At 42.6% G+C, this 19,612-nt stretch overlaps 1 protein-coding gene across 5 annotated transcripts in view; it reads left to right on the plus strand.

The window, feature by feature from the left end:
• EBF4 (EBF family member 4) overlaps positions 1-19,612 on the plus strand; it is a 57,036-nt gene that overhangs the window by 28,803 nt on the left and 8,621 nt on the right. For all 5 annotated transcript variants that reach the window (XR_011489522.1, XM_070472331.1, XM_070472332.1 and 2 more), the window contains exons 8-9: positions 18,582-18,663; positions 19,460-19,577. Coding sequence is in view for 4 of the 5 variants with exons in the window: in XM_070472331.1 (XP_070328432.1) it covers positions 18,582-18,663; positions 19,460-19,577 (200 nt within the window). In the remaining variant the exon portion in view is untranslated. The remainder of the gene's footprint in view (positions 1-18,581; positions 18,664-19,459; positions 19,578-19,612) is intronic.

Below are 19,612 nucleotides of genomic sequence, written 5' to 3' on the forward strand. Positions count from 1 at the left end.
TTACCCTTGAAATTTACTATATACTCTTAACAAAGTTATAATTCTTTTCCTGACTAATATTAGGATCTTTGACAGTGGTATGCTGGAGCTGGCTCATACTGGTCCACAGGAGCAAATTGTTAGCATCTCTTCTTAACACCTTATTTAGTAGCATCACATTGGTAGCTTGAAGTCAGCCATGGAGGAAACATATATATATAAAACCATGGAAATCAACAAACTTAAATCAGGGGTTTTCCCCCCTCTAGAAGTGGTTGTTAAACATTTACCAACACACCACTGATCTTGTTGTCATTCAGTTGCTAAGTCATAGCCAACTCTTTTCGGCCCCACAGACTGCGGCTTGCCAGGCTCCACTGGCCTCCACTATCTCCCAGAGTTTGTTCAAATTCTTGTCCATTGAGTTGATGATGCTATCTGGCCATCTCATCCTCTGCTGCCCCCTTCTCCTTTTGCATTCAGTCTTTCCCAGTATCAAGGCCTTTTCCAGTGAGTCAGCTCTTTGAGTCAGCTCTTTGCATCAGGTGGCCAAAGCTATGAGAGCTTCAGTTTCAGCATCAGTCCTTCCAATGAATATTCAGGGTTGATCTTTTAGGATTTACTGGTTTGATCTTGCAGTCCAAGGGATTTATAAGCCATATAGCAGAGATTTTTAGCTCTTTTTAAATTCTGCCATTGTTATTATTCTTTTTCTTATATATGAACAATTTGTCTTCATACTTACCAAATTTTTTTTGCTCTTTTCCCTCTTGCCTCTCACAACTTCCTCTGTGGTCATTTTCTCTCTTTCTGAAGTTTATCTTTTAGAAATTTGTACTTTAGTGAAAGTCTATGGTGGTAAAGAGCATGTTCACTTATGTTTTGCTCTTAATATCTTTATATCACTGTCCTCTAAAAATAGTTTTCCTGGGAATTTAATTCTATTAATTTAGTTATTTTTTTTTAACTTAGCATTTTAAAAATATTTCCATTGTTGCTGTTGAAAAGTACAGCACAAACTAACACAACATTGTAAAACAACTATACTCCAATACAAAAATTAATTTAAAAATAGAAGAGCACAGTTGTCATATTTTATAGGTAAATTCCCTCTCCTCTCTGGCTGTATATAAGATGTCTGTCTTTGGAGTTCTTCAGTATCACTCTAATATGTGTAGGTGTTGATTTTTCTTAATCCTGCCTTGAATTTGATTAATGACATATCTACGGATTTATATTTTTCATCACTTCTGAAAATTTCTTAGCTTTTGTCCAATGTTACATCTCATTCATTTTCTCTCTTTTTTTTCTCTGACACTCTAAATGAGACTCTCAATTTAGACTTTTATTCTCTCCTCCACATACCCTAAATAATTCTCTATTTCTGGCTGTTTTTCTTGCTGTATTATATTCTAGGTAATTATTTTTATTCATCTTCCAACTCACTGGTTCTCTTTTTGGCTATATCTAAACTATTGTTTAATTCACCCAATAATTTTGTAATTTTAGTTATAGTAAGCTTATAATTTTGGTGATTTTATTTTTCAGTTATGAAAGTTCTACTTAGTTCTTTTTCAGACTACTTGGGTAGTCTCTTATTGCTTACTCATTTTTAAAATTGATTTTATATCCCTTTAAAGTTTTTGTGCTTATCTTACATTCTGTTTTTGATAGTTCCAACAGCTGAAGTCCTTAGGGTTCTAAATCTATTTTTCATCACTTCTGGTACCTTTCATGAAGCTTGTTTCTTGGTTTGGTGTTTCTGTCATTATTGTTATGGCAGTGATCATTTCAGCTTATATTTTGTTTAACCAAATTGGGTCCAAAACAGAGTATGCTTTATTCTGCAAGGATTTGTATTTGATTCTAACAGGAACAGGGGGTGCTATCAACCTGGGACCTTTCTAGGTTCCTCAGAGGATCCAGGTCCTTCCTCTGAGTTGTTTCTATTCTCCATTCCAGTGTTTATATTGGCATTTGCCACCACGGCTCAGCAGGTGCAATGCAGGAGACAAAGGAGACACAAGTTTGATCCTTGGGTCAGGAAGAGCCCCTGGAGGAGGAGATGGCAACCCACTCCAATATTCTTGCCTGAAAAATCCCATGGACAGAGGAGCCCAGAAGGCTATATAGTCTAAAGGGTTGCAAAGAGTTGGACATAACTAAGTGACTAAGCATACACGACACACACAGCCCTAATATTTGTGTTACCTTATAGTTCATGGTTTCCACTCAGATTTCAACTCACTTGTTTTTTTATTTTTAGTATCCTTGGAGATTTTTCTTACCTTTTAGATAAAAGTACAGGATCTATTAATAGTTCTAATGGGAAGGCACTTCAAGACATGTAGTTTGCCATATAATGCTGGAAGAGGAAATCATACTTTGGAATTTATCCTGGTATAAGGTAGGAGATATGGGTCCATCCATACTTTTTTCTGATAGCTACTAGTTGTCCCAATAGCAATTATTGAATAATCCATTTTCCCCTATGGGTAGACTGTAAATATCATCCATGCTCTAGTCTAAATGTAATTGCATATATTTCTGAACTTTCCATTCTATTTTATTATATCTACTATCTATTTATTTATGTGGAAATATGATTATGTTTTACTTTTGAAAGATTTATAACATGTTTTAGTAACTGGTAGATCTAGTACTCCATCCTCATTATTTTAATGTTTTCCCAACTATTCTTAATCATATTTTTCATATTAACTTTACAGTTAGATTGTCTAGGTTACAAACAAGTGATTTCCTGATGTCATTTTTAAAATTATGGTAAAATAACACACAATATGAAATTTGCTATCTTTTCTATTTTTGAATGTACAATTTAGTAGTGTTAAGTATATTCATATTGCTGTGCAACAGATCTCCAGAATTTTTCTTCTTGCAAAACAAAGCACTCTATACCCATTAAACAGCTCCCCATTTTTCCCTTCTCTAGTCCTCATAGCCACCATTCTACTTTCTATTTCTATGAATTTGGCTACTTTAGATACCACACATAAGTGGAATCATGCACTATTAGCCTTTTTGTAACTAGCATAATGTCCTCAAGTTTCATCCATGTGGTAGCAAGTAACAGGATGCTATACATTACATGTATTTCCTTCCCTATTAAAGCTGAATAATATTCTATTTTATGTATATACCACATTTATCTATCGATAGACATTCAGGTGCTTTCATCTCTTGGCTACTATGAATAATCCTATGAATATGAGTATGAAAATACCTCTTTGAGACGCTGCTTTCAGTTCTTTTGGATATATATACCCATAAGTGAGATTGCCAAGTCATATGATTGTTTTTTAAATTCTTTGACAAACACTATACAGTTTTCCATGGCAGTTGCATCATTTTATAATCCCACCATCAGGGCACAGGGTTCTAATTTCTCACATCCTTACCAATACTTGTTATTTTCTGTATTTAAAAAAAATTTTATGGTAGCAACCCTAATGGGTGTGAGATGATGTATCATTATGGTTTTGATTTGTATTTCTCTAGGGATAGGTGATGCTGAGCATCCTTTTAGATGCTTGTTGGCCATTTATAGATCATCTTTGGAGAAATGCCTATTGGATTCCTTTGCCCATTTTTAATTGAGTTATTCTGTTGTTGTTGTTGAGTTGTGGGAATTCTTTATATATTCTGAATATTAATCCCTTATCAGATGTATGATTTGCAAATGTTATCTCCATTTTGAAGATTGTCTTTCCAGTCTTGATTGTGTAACATTTTTATGGAGATCATGTTTAATGCAGATCAACCTAGGTGGAAATGAAATCTTTATGATTGATCATAATAAGTGAAATCTTTATGAAAGATGAAGATCCTTCTTGATCTTCTATCTAGTCACTCTATCCATTATTGAAAGTAGGGCATTGAAATCTGCAACTATTATTGTTGAATTATCTATTTCTTCCATCAGTTCTGTCATTTTTTGCTTCATGTATTTTGGAGCTCTATTATCAGGTGTGCATATTTATAATTGTTATTTCTTTCTAATAGATTGACACATTTATAACTATAAAATGTCATTATTTTCTTATGTAACAATTTTTTCCTAAAGTCTATTCTGTGTGTTATTAATAAAGCTGCTCCAGCAATTTTTGGTTAGAGTTTTCTTAATATATCTTTTCCAGCTCTTTTATCATCAACTTATTTCTCTATCTTTGGATCTAAACTATGTCTCACATAGATAGCATATAGATGATTTTTTTAATCCATTTTTCCAATTTCTGCCTTTTAATTGGAGGGTTTAATCCATTTATATTTAAGGTAATTACTGATAAAGTAGGATTATGTCTGCCATTTTGCTATGTTTTCTCTCTCATATATTTAGTTTCTCCCTTCCTCTCTTAGTACTTTTTTCCTTAGTGATTGCCCTGGGAATTACATGTGGTATCTTAATTTAAGATTATCTATATTAGATGATTAATTTCAAAGTATACAAGTATATAAAACAATATATAATGGATTCCATATATAGCTCCATTCCCCCTCTTCTTTGTCACATCTTTATCAATTATATCTTTATAGATTATAAACCCTTCAACACAGTTTTATAATACTGCTTTCTGATGTTTTCTTTAATAGATTTTATTTTTAGAGTGTTTCAGATTTATAGAAAATGTGAGCAAAAAGTACAGTGTTCAGTGTATCTCCTGCCCTCACACGTGTGCAGTTGTATTTTAAATTAGGTAGAAAAACAAAATATTTGCAAACAAAATACCTTTATAATGTCTTTTAGATTTACCTGTATAGGTTCATATTACTGTCTTGTATCCTTCATTTCACACTAAAGGACTCCCATTAGTATTTCTTATAGGGAAGATCTATTGGTGATGAATTTTTTTAGTCTTTATCTAGAAATGCCTTTTTTAAAAAAATTGTTTAATTTTTGGCTGCATCAGGTTTTAGTTGTGCCATAAGTGATCTTTGTTGCAGCAAATGGGCTTCTGTCTAGCTGTGGTACATAGGCTCAGTAGTTGCAGCACATGGGCTCCAAAGTGCATGGACTCTGTAGTTTGTGATACGTGGACTTTCTAGTTGAGGTGCATGGGTTTAACTGCCCCACATCATGTGGGATCTTAGTTTCCCTACAGGCATCAAACCCATGTCTCCTGCATTACAAGCTGGATTCTTAATCACTGGACCACCAGAGAAGTCACTAGAAATGTCTTAATTTATCTTTCTTATTCATTTAAATTTGCTTAATTTATCCTTCATGTTTAAAGGATAGTTTTTCTGGATATAGAATTTTTGGTTGACATCATTTTCTTTCAGCAATTTAACTACATCATCCCACTGTCTTCTGACCTCCCTGGCATCTGCTAATGAGTCAGTTGTTACTCTTATTCTGGATCCCTTGTATATGATGAGTTGCTTCTCTTACTTATTGCTTCCCAGATTCCTTCTTTGTCTTTGTCTTTCAGTAGTTTGACTATGATGTATCTACATGTGAATCTTTTTGAGTTCATACTGCTTAGAGTTCTTTAAGCTTCTTTGTATATCAGATAAGTTTTTTCATCAAACTTAGGAAGTTTATGGATATTATTTCTTCATTCATTTTGCCCCCTTTTCTTCTCTCCTGTTGAGAGGTACCTCACAATATCATGGACTCTGTTCAGTCTTCATTCTTTTTCCTTTCTGTTCCAGAAGTGGGTAATTTCAATTGACTTATCTTAAGTTTACTGACATTTTTCTCCTGTCAACTCATTTTCTCCTGCTGTTGAGTTCTTCTATGAAATTTTTATTTTAGAATAAAGAATGTTATTTTTCTTTTAAATTTGGTTTTTATAATAATTTGTATCTTTTATTGATGTTCCTTATTTGGTGAGATATTATTCTCATACTTTTCTTCAGTTCTTTAGACATGGTTTCCTTTGGTTCTTTAAACATATTTATAATAGCTGATTTAAGATCTTTGTCTAGTAAGTCTAACATATGGACTTCCTCATGGACAGTTCCTGTTGACTACTTTATGTCTCACATATGGACCATACTTTCCTGTCACTCTGCATGTTTCATGATTATTTGCTGAAAACTCGATATTTTAATAGTATAGTACGGTAACTCTGGATATCATATTCCCCTTCCCAGTGTTTGTTGCTGTTTGTTGTTTGTTTAGTGACTTTCCTGGATTAATTATAGAGAGTCTATATTTTCTGACATGTATGACCACTAAAGTTTCTATTCAGTTAGATTAGTGGTCAGCTCATGATTGGACGGGCATTTCCTTAAATCCTTGAACCAATAAGTCTTCAACTCTTGCAAAAATGTTCTATGTGTGTATTGGGGCACACATAGTTACATTCAGTGCTCCAGCAATTTTCAACTTTGCTTTAACCTTTACTTTCTGCTTGTACAGGGTTTCATGGTCAGCCAAAGAGGAGAGACTCGGGCCTCTGGAGATCTTTCCTGGGCATGTGCTCTTCCCTGCACATACACATGGCCATTTAGATATTGAGGAATATATAAGAACTTTTCAGAGGCCCCCGTAAACATCTCATTCCCACTTTTTCCTCTAAGAATTTTTGGCCAGACTCATTGTTTTGCCTCAACTACTATCATTGTCTCAAGCAACAGCAATGTTCAACAGTTGCTACTGGTTGTTTTCAACAAATACCCTAAGAATAGGGTTTTTCCCACTAAGCAAGTTCTAAGTCAGGCCAGATAACAAGTCCTGAAAATAGGGCTGTCCCGGAACTGCCAGGCAGATCAAATAGTGACAGTTGTATGAAAATACAACTTGTTGAGAAGTTCCAAACCCAATCTGTCCCTTTTAGTGGCTACTAGGCTGCTAGTTTTTACAACTACTATGGTTGCAAGACTACTACTGCAGATCTGGGAATAGGGAAAATTAAAACACTGCAGGGAATTCCCTGGCAGTTCATTGGTTAGAACTGTGTGCTCTCACTGCTGAGGGCCTTGGTTCAATCCCTGGTCAGGGAACTAAGATGGCCAAAAACAACTGCAAAGTTCTTCATTCTTACTAAGATTCAGCCATTTTTCTTAAATAAATACCCCTTGGACTATTGCAAACCTTTTGTTAATTTTCAGAATTCTGAAAAGTTGATTTTGACCGTTTTTGCCTATGTTCCTGTTGTTTTATGGAGGAACAGATTTTCAAAGATCCTTGCTCTTCAATTCTCAGAGTTCTATTTGGGGGCTTGATACAGCATTCATCCTGTCATAGTAATTATGAATCTGTGAGCACCTGCTGTGGGGTAGGCACTATGATAGAGGCTTGGGAAAAGATAGAGAGGTTCAAACAATGATTCCTGCCTTCTGAAAGCTTACAGAGCTGTTGAGGAGACAAAATGTAATTACATGAGCCTTTACATAATGATAAGAGGAACTAGAGAACAATATAAGGCTTTAAGACACACTCTGCAAAAGAATTTCCTGCAATGATAGAAATGTTCTGCATTGACCAATATGGTACTCACTAGCCACATGTACTTACTGGGCACTTGGTCTACTGTGGCTGAGGAACTGAATTTTAAATTTTATTTAATTAATTAACTTATTTTATTTTATTAATTCAAACTTAAATAACCACATATGGCTACCTGTTTGGATGCCACAGCTCTAAAACTAAATAATTACTTAATTGACCAGGATGACTGTGATATAGGGGTGAATGGGGAAGATTTTCTCCCATGAGAGGCCCACAGCTCTCTTCCTCTGGCTCCTGTGGGTGGAAAGGCATTGTGGGCTGTGGATACTCTCTGGTATGTAATTGTGTCTGGTGAACAGTAGATGTTGTACAGTGACACTGTTGAAACAAATCGTGTCTGAGCCACCTGGTAGAGGCAAACTCTAGTCTACCCCATTGTGGACAAACTTAAACCCCAGTGCCTAGATCAGGCACAACCTGACAAATGCAATTTGATCAGAAGGGGTTGTGGGGGCTGTAGAAGAACCAGCCCCTCCTCCTAACCCAATGGTCAATGCAACATTCACTGTTTTTCTGTGCAGCCACAAAACAAGCTCACAGTAGCATCTGTCTCCTTCCATGATTTCCAGTAAGATGTCTTTACTCCCACACCAATGTTGCAAACACAGCTCTTTGTCTAGGACCCATTCTGGTAGTTCCCCTTGAGGAAATGAAAGTTCTATAACCTCCCTGCTCAGTCAGTGCCGAAGTGGGACAAAGGTTTTCCCTCTTGCTTGCAGAATGACCTTCACGTCCTTCCTCACTCTTTTCAGAGCTGGGTGCATTTGAGGGAAGCTGAATCAAAAGGGTTTAATAAGAAATTACCCCATGTGCCCTGGGAGTCTTGTGGACCAGACGCTAATCACAAGAACAAGGGTCCCCAAGCTACCCTTAATCCAGAGCGAGGACTTATGCAAAGACATCTAGGCAACTGAAGCCAGCCTCAGGGTCAGGGTGGCTCCCATGCTGAGGCACAAGTAGAGCTGTGGTCAATGTCTCTAAAGGATATTGAAGGAGAGAGACAGTATAGGCAGGAGGAGGCCTGGGGACTGTAATAGGTGGAGTTGGGGGTGGCTAGTGAGTGAATTGTCTACAATTTCAATGATAAATTCTCTCCATAAAGGGCTAGTCAATGTTGGGGGACTCGTGCCAACCTGGACTGTCTCATCATATGACTCGGAGCAAGGTCTCACCTCCCTCAGCTTCAGTTTCCTCATTGTCAAATGAAGCTGACCTCAGTCGGTAAGGATGTTGTAAAGTTAGGTAAGATGTATTTATGAGATACCAGCACAGAACCTGCCACAATATTATTTACCACCCCCATCCCAGTCTCACCCCAACTCATCCTCTTTGAGGGTAAGTAAACTGAGCCTAGACACTAGCAGGGAAGTCCATTCAGAGTCAAAGAAGTACTTCCTGACTCTGGCCACACAGCTGAGCAAGAGAAGAATGTGAGCCTCAGCCAGGGGCCCTGGGAGGTCTGAGCTGCGAATGGGTCCTTCTCTACTAGGATGGGGGCAACATTCAACCTTCTGTCTGTTCTCTCTGCCCTGTTTTGCTTGGCACATTGTGGAAGCTGCCAAGCCATGCCAACCTCCCTCCTCTTCCTCACATGATTCACAGACAGGAAGTGCAGGGTCTCTGACTCTGAAGCCTGACTCACCCACCCAAGGCCAGAGGGACACACAACTTTTTCCCTTTAGTCTTGGGACCCCCACCTTCCTCTTTACGTCCCTAAATCACTCATAAGCACACTATCCTTCTCTGTAGCTTCCATCTGCCCATCTATGCCCCAGCCCCCAGCCCTCCTACTTTTTCTCAGTCGCTCCTCCTGTTCTGTTCTTCCCCTGCAATCCAATATTCCATATTCACAGAATATTGCCCAGGCTGGGGAGACATGCAAAGGGACTGTGTGTATATCTGTGTCCACACAAAAATAAACGGGCTTCATGCTCAGGTGACCCACTGCTCCAGTCTGTCCCAGACGCTCCACATGCGGTGCCCAGAGGCCTCCCATTAGCAGCCCCTTCCTCCCTCCTCCTCTCCCCTCAGGCCCCATGAAGGGAAAATGGAGTCACCACCACTCTTCATGGGCAGCTGGGGGCCCCTTAGCAGTCTCTCTGCCTCCTCTCCCCCTCTCCTCAGACCCCATGCCCAGCCCTGAGTTTTGGAGAGCCTAGTAAGTGCCCTATCAACATGTTAATCAAATTACTTAGGAGCTAAAATTGACGCTGTTCATTAATTATACAAGATTATGCTAATTGTGCATGCAAATGCATGCAAGGGAACAGAAGGTGTTCAGGCGCATGGTGGGCCATTAGCATAGAGGATGGGGTGCGGGTGAATTGGCATGCTAATGTATGCGCCCCAGCTATTTATAGTCCCCCAGCCCATCTGCACTGCAGCCACCTCTGCCCCAAGTAGGGATCATGGTGGAGAGGCCAGGTCCAGGCCTGGTGGGTGGCTATGGCCCTGGGGACACTCAGCCTTGGCTGCTGCCCCAGGCCAAGACCAGGAAGTAGCATGGGCCACCACCCCCGTGGCCACCCGCACTTGGACTTAGACTGTCACACCAACCTCCTCATTCACCATCCTTTCTCTGGCCTAGGCCCTTTGGGGCCTGAGTCTCCCTGAAAGCAAAATAACTCTTCCAAATAAGGCACCCCCTGCTAAGCCAGGATATTTTATTTCATTTTAACTAATTTAAACTTAGTCACGGGTGGCTCATAGCCACCCTATCACAATATAGACCTAGAAAGAGGAAGTGTTGCAAAAGACATTAATACATGGGTTGAAGCAGGTGTTTAAAACAAGTATCCTAGGAAGGTTTTGGGAGAGAAAGCAGGTTGAGAGCAAAGGACAGAATCCCACTAGATGTTTATTTCCAAGTGCAGCCTGGGGTGGAGAAGTGGGTAGAGGGGTCCTCCACTAATTTTCACCCCAAAGGGCAAATTCAATTTTATTGAATTTCCTGGTGGTCTAGTGGTTAGGACTCCACGCTTCTACTGCCAGGGGCCCAGGTTTGATCCCTGGTCAGGAAAATAAGATACCACAAGCTCTGCAGCATAGCAGGAAAAAAAATTTTTGAAATTTTAGTTTCTCAGTTACACTAGTGTCATTTTAAGTGCTCAAAAGCCACATGTGCACAGGAAACTCTACTCAATGCTCTGCGGTGACCTAAATGAGAAGGGAATCTGAAAAGGAGTGGATATATGTATATGTACCACTGATTCACTTTGCTGTAAAACAGAAACAGAACATTGTAAACCAACTATATGCCAATAAAAATTAATAAACTATTTTAAAAATAAAATGGAAAAGAAAGCCACAGGTGGCTACTGGATATCATTTTTGGAAAAGTTCTATCAGACAGCATTTATGATCAGATTTCCATTTCCTTGCACCTGACAGTCCTGTAGCTACAAGTGCCCCTGGGCTCAGCCCATCTCTTTCAGTTCCTGACAGCTTTCTCTTTGGAAGTGTGAACATAATCTCAGCTCTAAGTATTTATCTCACCAGGATGTAGGGAAGGAAAAGCTGGTGAAAGCTCTCTGCCTTGATTTCTTTAGGATGAGATTCCTAGAAGCAGAGCTGGAGATAGAATTTCTTGGGAAAGTGATTTATTGGAGGAGAGCTCTGGGGTGAAAATGAGTGAGGGAAGCAGGACCGGGCATGAGAGGCAGCTTAGCTAGGAGATAGTCTCAGCTGGAGTCTAGCATCAGCCTGATCCTTTGCAGGGTTCTCTCTTTTTTTTTAGTATTTATTTATGTGGTTGTGCCAGGTCTTGGTTTCAGTGCACGGGATCTTCAATCTTTAGTTGAAATATGCAAGCTTCTTAGTTGTAGCTTGTGGGATCTAGTTTCCTGACCAGGGATCAAACCCAGGCTCCCTGCATTGGGAGCATGGAGTCTTAGCCACTGGACCACCAGGGAAATCCCCTTTGGGGAATTCTGAATGTGAACAGTACTAAGAGTTGGTCCTTCTTGTGATGTCAGTCCTTCTTTGACCACAGCCTGCTGGTAAGGAGCATATGCTTCTGGCTGAGAATAATCTTCCAGTAGTGGGGGAAGCTGTAAGCCATTTATTTAGTTATTATTTTTAATTTATTTATTTGGCCGTACCACACAACTTGCAGAACCTTAGTTCCCCAGCCAGAGATTGAACCCAGGCTGCCTCAGTAAAAGCACTGAGTCCTAACCACTGCACCCCCAGGGAATTCCCTGGCTGTGAACCCTTTAGTAATCAACACTCTCAGGAGCTGTGAGTGGGGGAATCCAGGCAGGCACCAGCCCACCTGATACCTGGACACAGCCTTCCAAAGAGCAGTTCCATCCCACTCTGCTCTCCACCCCTTGAGAAGGCAGAGGACTCACATCAGTCACCTCCACATTTCCCTTATGTATTGAGTGTCTTTTGAGTAAAGCATTGTGTGAGAGGAGCTTTCCTTATGCAGTGGTGTCACACTTGAGAAGTTATGTATAAGTCAAATGTTTGCACCTGAGTCACATTCAATTCAGCATTTGCTTCTTTGGTATGGAATATTCCATTGACAAGGAAGGTTCATTTTAATTTCATCTTGAGTTGTGTTTACAGAGAGAAATAAAAAGCATTTATAGAGATGATTAGAAAGCCTAGACTGAGTTCGGGATGTGGCAAGGTAGGCAGCGGGTGAACTACTTTTACCTTTCACTTAAATCATAGGCGTCAGAGTCATGATGCAGAACTTCCACCTTTTAAATGCTTTGTTAGTTGGATGACCACTGTTCACAACTCATCTGGTGATTTATTAAGCTTTTTATTATAAAGAATGTTGAACATATAGGCAGAATAAAATAATGAACCACATCTATCCTTTACTGAACTTCAACAATGATCAACTCTGTGCTCATCTTAAAGTCCTGATCTTTAATCCTGAAAAATCTTCTCAGACTGAGAGCAGCTGTCACCACAGCCAAAGGCCCCACACTAGGAGCACGGGAATCTTAGTCTCTCCTTGCACCCTGATGAATCTGTAACCTTGAGGAAATTCCCATGAAATGGCTAACCTGGTTCCTGCACAACTTGCCTTTCAGGACTGCTTTTGAAGGAAGGCTTGCTGCATTGTCCCACAGTGGCAGCCTTGTGGCTAGGGCAGGCCTGGATTGAGAGAACCCCAAATAAAAGTACTTTTCCATGACTCTAGTCATAGCTCAGTTGGTAAAGAATCTACCTGCAATGCAGGAGAACAGTTTGATTCCTGGGTTGGGAAGAGCCCCTGGAGAAGGGAAAGGCTACCCACTCCAGTATTCTGGCCTGGAGAATTCCATGGACCGTATAGTCCGTGGGGTCACAAAGAGTCAGACAGGACTCAGTGACTTTCACTTTCACTTTTTCAGTCAGTATCAATAGTTCATCAAATTCCCAAGTTTGTATCCTGACTTTGGCATCTACTGTGACTTTGTCATTTATCCTTGCTGATCCTTGGTTTTCTCATCCATAGAGTGAGGATGATTGCAGACCTACAGCAAGATTATGAAAGGATTAAATAAGATAATGCAAGTTGTAGGTTCAGCAGAATTCCAGGCAGTTGTTAAGTGCTCAGTTAATAAGACTTGGATCACTGTTTAAATTTTTTTTGCATAGTTTTGCATTATATTTGTAACTGATGCTTGTATTTATGGTGGTTTCTTCTAGTAATTCTAATGGCAGCTTCTAGTACTTGACTTTTCTCTGAGGCGCAGATGAGAAATCTGTGCCCTCAGGGAACCTCAAGGCCACAAAAGGGATGGCACTGGGCACAGATCCTTGCCCCAACCCAGGCGGCATCCTAAAATGCTCACCCACAAGTCAGCCAGCGCTGTGGGCTTGGCCTCATCCTGCTTCCCCAAGCCTGTGGCCCATCCCAGCCAGAGAAGGGGGGCCTCCCCCGCCTCTCTTCCAGCCCCATGGGGTGGGGGAGGGGAGATGCTCAGAAACACCAGAACTCATCCAGGCTGGAGGGTGTGGGGGATGCTTCCCTGGTGACAAGCAGGATCTCACAGGCCCTCAGCAAAGGGCACATGCCTTCCTGCCTTAGGGCTCTATAGGGTGTCCTATAGAGGGAGCTATAGGCTCCCCTTCCCACCAGGTTACCTGGCCCTCCCCACTTCCCAGCCTCCACATCTGACCTCCATACAGACACGGCTCTGAGGATCTGCTGCTCCTCCTTCCTGTTGCCGATGCCATTCTTGTCCTTCTCAGACTGCTCTGGGTTCTCCTCCTCCCCTCAGAGTGGAACTAAGTGTCACCTGTGGTGCCAGCCTGTGGAGAGGTTTCCTGGACTGTCCCCATGTTAATCCCCCCACCCCAGCCTTCCAGCCTCTTTGGACGCGGATGGTGCATCACTGTCCTGGGGTGGGGAAAGAGGGGCCCAGAGACACCTTTCCAAGGCTGAAGGTAGCCAGGTACTGTTGAGAGGATGGAGACACATCTGGGCACTACTTCTGGTTCTCTAGACTAGAACAGTCCCCCCGACTCCAGGCCCTGTGCTGCAGAATTTCTGAGGCTAACCTTGGAGGACAGGGCCCTTTGGGTGGTAGTCACCCTTGTTAAAGCATAATATTCAATATGTTAGAAATACGATTCTCACATAAATTATTACTCAGGATGTGTTGAAGTTTTCTGTGACTTATTGATGGAAGAAGCAGCAGGATGACAAGGCTGGTTCAAAGGCTAAGAGGGACTGATATAGACCATTGAGGAAAGAATGAGGAGAGAGGGAGGGAGGAAAAACAGATTATGTAAAAAATACTTGAATAAGATTGCCAAGTTATACACAAAACTAGTTAATGTCCATAGAACAATAAAACTGTAATCTTTACAGCTCAGTTCTCTACCAAGTAGAAGTTATTTATTTCTCCCAACAAAAATGATTTTGCACCTCATCAGTTTTCTGCAAATTAGTACCTAAATTAACAGAGTCTGGCCCCAATTAATAGCAAATATGAGTCAAAGTTTTTTCCTCTAGAGAATCAGCTAATTCTTAGGTGGCTTTGTTAACATAATAGTCTGGAAAAACACTGTGTAATATGAATATGATATAAGCCATTATACATTTGTCATTTAAATTTTTCTAGTAGCCACATTTTAAAAAACAAAAAGAAACTGGTAAAATTAATTGTGATCATATATTTTATTTAACTCAAAATATCCAAAATATTATTTCAACATGTAGTCAATACCAAAAAGTTACTAATGAGATATTGTTATATTCCTTTTTTCCTGAATGTTTGAAATCCAGTGTGTATTTTACACTTATAGCACACCGCAATTCAGACTAACCGCATCTCAAGTCCTCAGTGCCACTCAGGGCTGGTGGCGGCCGTATCGGATAGTGCAGCTCTAAAACAGTCATTCTCAAGCCCTAGGGTGCATCAGAATTACCTGGAGGATTTATGAAAACACAGATGGCTAAGTCCCACCTCAAGAGTTTCTGATTCAGTGGGTCTCGGGTGGAGCCTGAGATTCTGCATTTCTGGCATGTTCCCGGTCGATGTTGATGCTGCTGGTCTGGGCACCACACTTTGAAAACCACTGCTCCAGGATGACTTGGAAAGAACTCGTGTCATCTTTTTGCCTTATTTCCAAGTCGTAGATGATTTTGCTTAACATTCCTGGTGGTGGAGCCACAGGCTGTCTGCAGTGTTAGCAACAGCTTGGCCTCTGACTGGATGGGTGCTGTCTGGACACAGCCTCAGCAACTACCAGATGGTGGTGGGTGAGACTTTGGCCTCTCCACCACTGATGGCATCAACTGTGTGCAGCTCTGAGCTAGAGGTTCAGGAAGAAAGAAAAGGGGGACTGGCCTCAGTACCCCCAACAGAGAGCCCAGGCCTTGTGTGGTTGCTTTTTATTCAATACTACTCTACAGATGATGCCAACCTGGGGTTCAGAAACTGAGATATCCCAGGAAAGGTCTGCAAAGATGGAGTCACCATCAGAGTCTTGGGGTTCTCAGGGAGGGGTGGTCTCTGTAGCCTAAAAGGGCCAGAAGAGGTTGGCCAAACAGAGACTGGGAATTGGCATGGATCCAAAGGACAGATGCAACCTGTACAGGGAAGGGAGAGGGTGAGGGACCTGCCAGGCAAGGGTTATAGGAGACTTTGATGAGGGAGCCTCCCAGGAGAGAGCCAGGATCCTGCAGGAAGCAGCAGCCTGAGGCTTTGGGAGGCTGAAATGAAGGTGGGATCAGAAAGGACCTCAGCAAGCATCAATTGCTTCTCTCCTGGTTCATGGATGAGGAAGGATCCCAGAGATGTGAAATGATTTACCCCAGGCCACACAGTGAGGCAGTACCTGGGAATTCTTCATCTCCAGCTGCATCCCAGAGTTCTGCAGGTTTGGGAGTGGGGTGGGGTGTCCAGGGCACATGTGTGGATGTAAGGGAAGTGTGTCCTATGCTTGTTGAGTCTTCAGTGATGTCCAAGGGCTAGCATTAATCCACTTTAGGGCAGAGACTGAGTCCTATCCAGTGTCTTGTCCTTCTCCTTCTAGCTCTGTGTAAAGGCCTGAGCGCATGGATATGGAATTTAAATGAAATGGTCTGCACTACATGTGACTAGGGTGTCTATACTCTATGTCATGTAAATGTGGGACATGTATGAGGTAACTACATGTATGGGTATAGGGCTATACACCACAGGGCCTCACGGGGTTTGGGAGTTATTACTATGGCATATAGGGTATCTACACTAGGGACTACCATTTGGGGGCCACATAAGCTGTCTGTGCTACAGGGTATCCTGTAGGGTATGCACTGTTCAGGGTCACAGGAGGTGACTGCACCTCAGAATTCTCTGCGGGGGTGTACAGAAGGTCTACACTACATGAAAGTACTCTTTGGGTGGTGTCCACCATGGATAAAAATGTGTGCTGGTGGAACGTCTCTATGGAAAGAGAACTAAAAGGGATTCCCAGAAGGGGACCCATTGGCTGGGGGAACATGACAGGGGCTAAGGGGTCAGAGGTGGAGGATAAGGGGAGACACATCTCTGGGAAAGCGACTGCGGCCACCTTCCACTGAGGGGTGGCCCCTGGGGACACCTCCATCCAGGGGTGGTACCCACCCCTCCCAGGACTTGGGGACTTCCTCTTTCGGGACTAGGCTTTTAGAGCCTGTTACAAATCTGATTTCATGCTCACAGAGTTTGGAGGCAACTCTGCTGAGTTAAATGGATGTACACATCTGGAGTTCAAAACCAGGGGTCTGATCAACTGAGGCAGCTGACTGGAGTAGGTCAGCTCAAAGAGCAGCCCAGGACGCTATGCTTTGTACTGAGACCCCCACAGACTGTAGCCCAGAATACTATAGTTTGTAAAGAGCATCCCCAGATGCTCACAGAGTCCTGCAGGGGTGAAGGCAGATGACTGATAGTATCCTGAGTTTACTAATAGTACAAAACCAGAGTATTATCCATGGTTACCTCATGGAGAGTGGGCGGGGGGAGGATGGGTGGGGGAAGAGAAGGTCTCACCATCCCCATCAACTGCCTGAAAGAAGGATCAAGTTCTCATGTGTTTATCTAAAAAAACAGTCACATCATTGCATATACTGTGTTTTTTTCTAATTACTGTATGTGCAAAAGAAGGTATCCACTGTGTATCTGTACAGTGTCTGACAGGTACATGTGTATATGATGACTATATGCTCTGTGTAGTATTTGCTATGTGTATAAGGAATATAGGGCTTTCCTGGTGGCTAAAAGGTAAAGAATTTGCCTGCAATGCAGGAGACTTGGGTTTGATCCCTGAGTGGGGAAGATCCCCTGGAAAAGGGCATGGCAACCCACTCCAGTATTCTTGCCTGGAGAATCCCCATGGACAGAGGAGCCTGGGAGGCTATCCACGGGGTTGCAAAGTCAGACACGACTGAGAGACTAAGCATATACATAAGGAATATAGAATGTGTGTGAGGGAGATCTGTTTGCTGGGGATGTAGTGGGACAGAGGGTCTGTTGTATGTGAGGGGAATCTGTTGGGGGGATGTGCTGGTGAAGAAGGAAGGGGGAATCTGCTACATGTGATGACAGTACAATGTCTGCAGTGACTATTCTGGGAAATCACAAACAACATAAAAATGGTGTACTAATGTATATACTCATATTCTTTCAGTGCATATACAGTGTAGGATGGACATACACTGTGCATGATGATATAGACTGTATGTGATTAGCATACCATGTGTGCATCATGGGTCCAGGCTGATGTAAAGTACATATTATATATGCTTCTGTGAAGTGCGATAGGTCTACTTTGTGTGTGATGGCTGTATCTTGTGAGTAGTAGTATATAAGGCATATACAGTGTGCGTGCATGCTAAGTCACTTCAGTCATGTCCGACTCTGCGACCATATGAACTGTAGCCCACAAGGCTCCTCTGTCCGTGGGATTCTCCAGACAAGGATAATGGGGTGGGGTACCGTTTCCTTCTCCAATATACAGTGTAGATATAGTATATTTACTGTTCATCATGAGTAAACATCTCCAGACTGATAGGTACACTTTGGGGGAAGGATATGCTATGTGATACAAATGCAGTATGTATGCGATGAGCATGTGCTGTGCTCAGTCATTCAGTCATGTCCGACCCTTTGTGACCCCATGGACTGTAGCCCAACAGGCTCCTCTGTCCACAGAATTCTCCAGGCAAGAATACTGGAGTGGGTTGCCATTTCCTTCTCCAGTGATGAGCATATACTATGACAAATATACATGGTATGGGATAAGTTTACAGGTAAATGGGAGGACCTACTACATATGGAGTATATAATAATTCATGAGTACTAGGTTTATATAGTGTATATATAATGGATGTCCTCTCTAGGATGAATATACTGTGTATAGATGTGATGAGTATATACTTTGTGGGATAATTAAGCGCTATGTAATCTACAGACTGTGGCGGTGGGGATTTTCTGGCCAGTGAAGTCGTTGTTGGGACAGGTCTCCTGGATGTGTGACATGTACCCTGTGCATATGGAGCTTAGAATGGGAATGTAGGGTGTGAGCCTTGTGTGAGCAGGCAGAGGGGAAGTTGTCCTGCTGGGAGGCGGCGTGGCAGAAAGCAGTTGCATCTCCATCTGTTTTTAGAACCCCCAGACCCTTGAGCCCACCCACCACACTGTTTCAGGTTCTTCCTCAAGTTCTTCCTCAAATGCAACCAGAATTGCCTAAAGAACGCGGGGAATCCCCGAGACATGCGCCGCTTCCAGGTGGGTCTGAGGAGAGGGTTCTCCCCCTGCAAACCTGACCTTTCCTGCTGGGAGGGGGGGGTGGCGGGCATGATGTGACCCTGCCACCCTAAGGCCCCAGGGGCAGTTCTCTGCACAGACCCATGTTTTGGAGCCTGGCGCCTGCTGGGGGTGGGGCAACTCTGTCTCCACTTACTCTGGCTGCCAAGGGAGGCTTCATTAGAGTCCCACTTAAGGAGATGCTAATTGTGACATTTTTACATGATTAACGACCCAGCTAATTTGCATAGCGTGAAGCAGAGAGCAGCTGCCCTTAGCACTTCCCCAACCACACATCCCTCCCAGTGAAGGGTAGGGGGGAGAAGGAGGTAGCCCCAATTTCCTCCCAAGGGTAGGGGCTTCTCCTGACGGGTTCTCAAGCTGATGCCCCCCTCCCTCATGAAAAATGTTCGCAAGCACTTGCCTAAGACCCATTCCTGACTTGGCGCCCCAGGGATACAGCCTGTGGTGCATGTGAGTGCAGAAACAGTAGCCACTCTGCCCAAGGAGTCAGAGGTTTTTTTTTCAGGGCTCTTGATTGTTCTAGCTCCTGGGGGTCCATTCCCCTGGGCAGCCAGAGATTGTGTATCTGAGAGGGTCACCTGATCCAGTTGGTCCCCCTTCCACCAGCTCAGCCCCAGAGGGGCTGAAGCTCTTCCCCATGCCAGTGACTCTGAACTACAGTTACAGTATCCAGCCACCAGCCTCAAGTTGCCAGTGCCCCCCAGCAGTCCCTTACCCGGAGCCCCAGCCAGGCTGGCCTCGGCTCTTCCCACAGGTGGTGGTGTCCACAACAGTGAGCGTGGACGGACACGTGCTGGCTGTGTCAGACAACATGTTTGTGCACAACAACTCCAAGCATGGCCGCAGGGCACGCCGCCTGGACCCCTCAGAAGGTCAGGACCCCCCGGCCCACACCCCGCTGATGCGG

Source organism: Odocoileus virginianus, chromosome 9 (genome assembly GCF_023699985.2).
Source record: "Odocoileus virginianus isolate 20LAN1187 ecotype Illinois chromosome 9, Ovbor_1.2, whole genome shotgun sequence".
Classification (NCBI taxonomy): domain Eukaryota; kingdom Metazoa; phylum Chordata; class Mammalia; order Artiodactyla; family Cervidae; genus Odocoileus; species Odocoileus virginianus.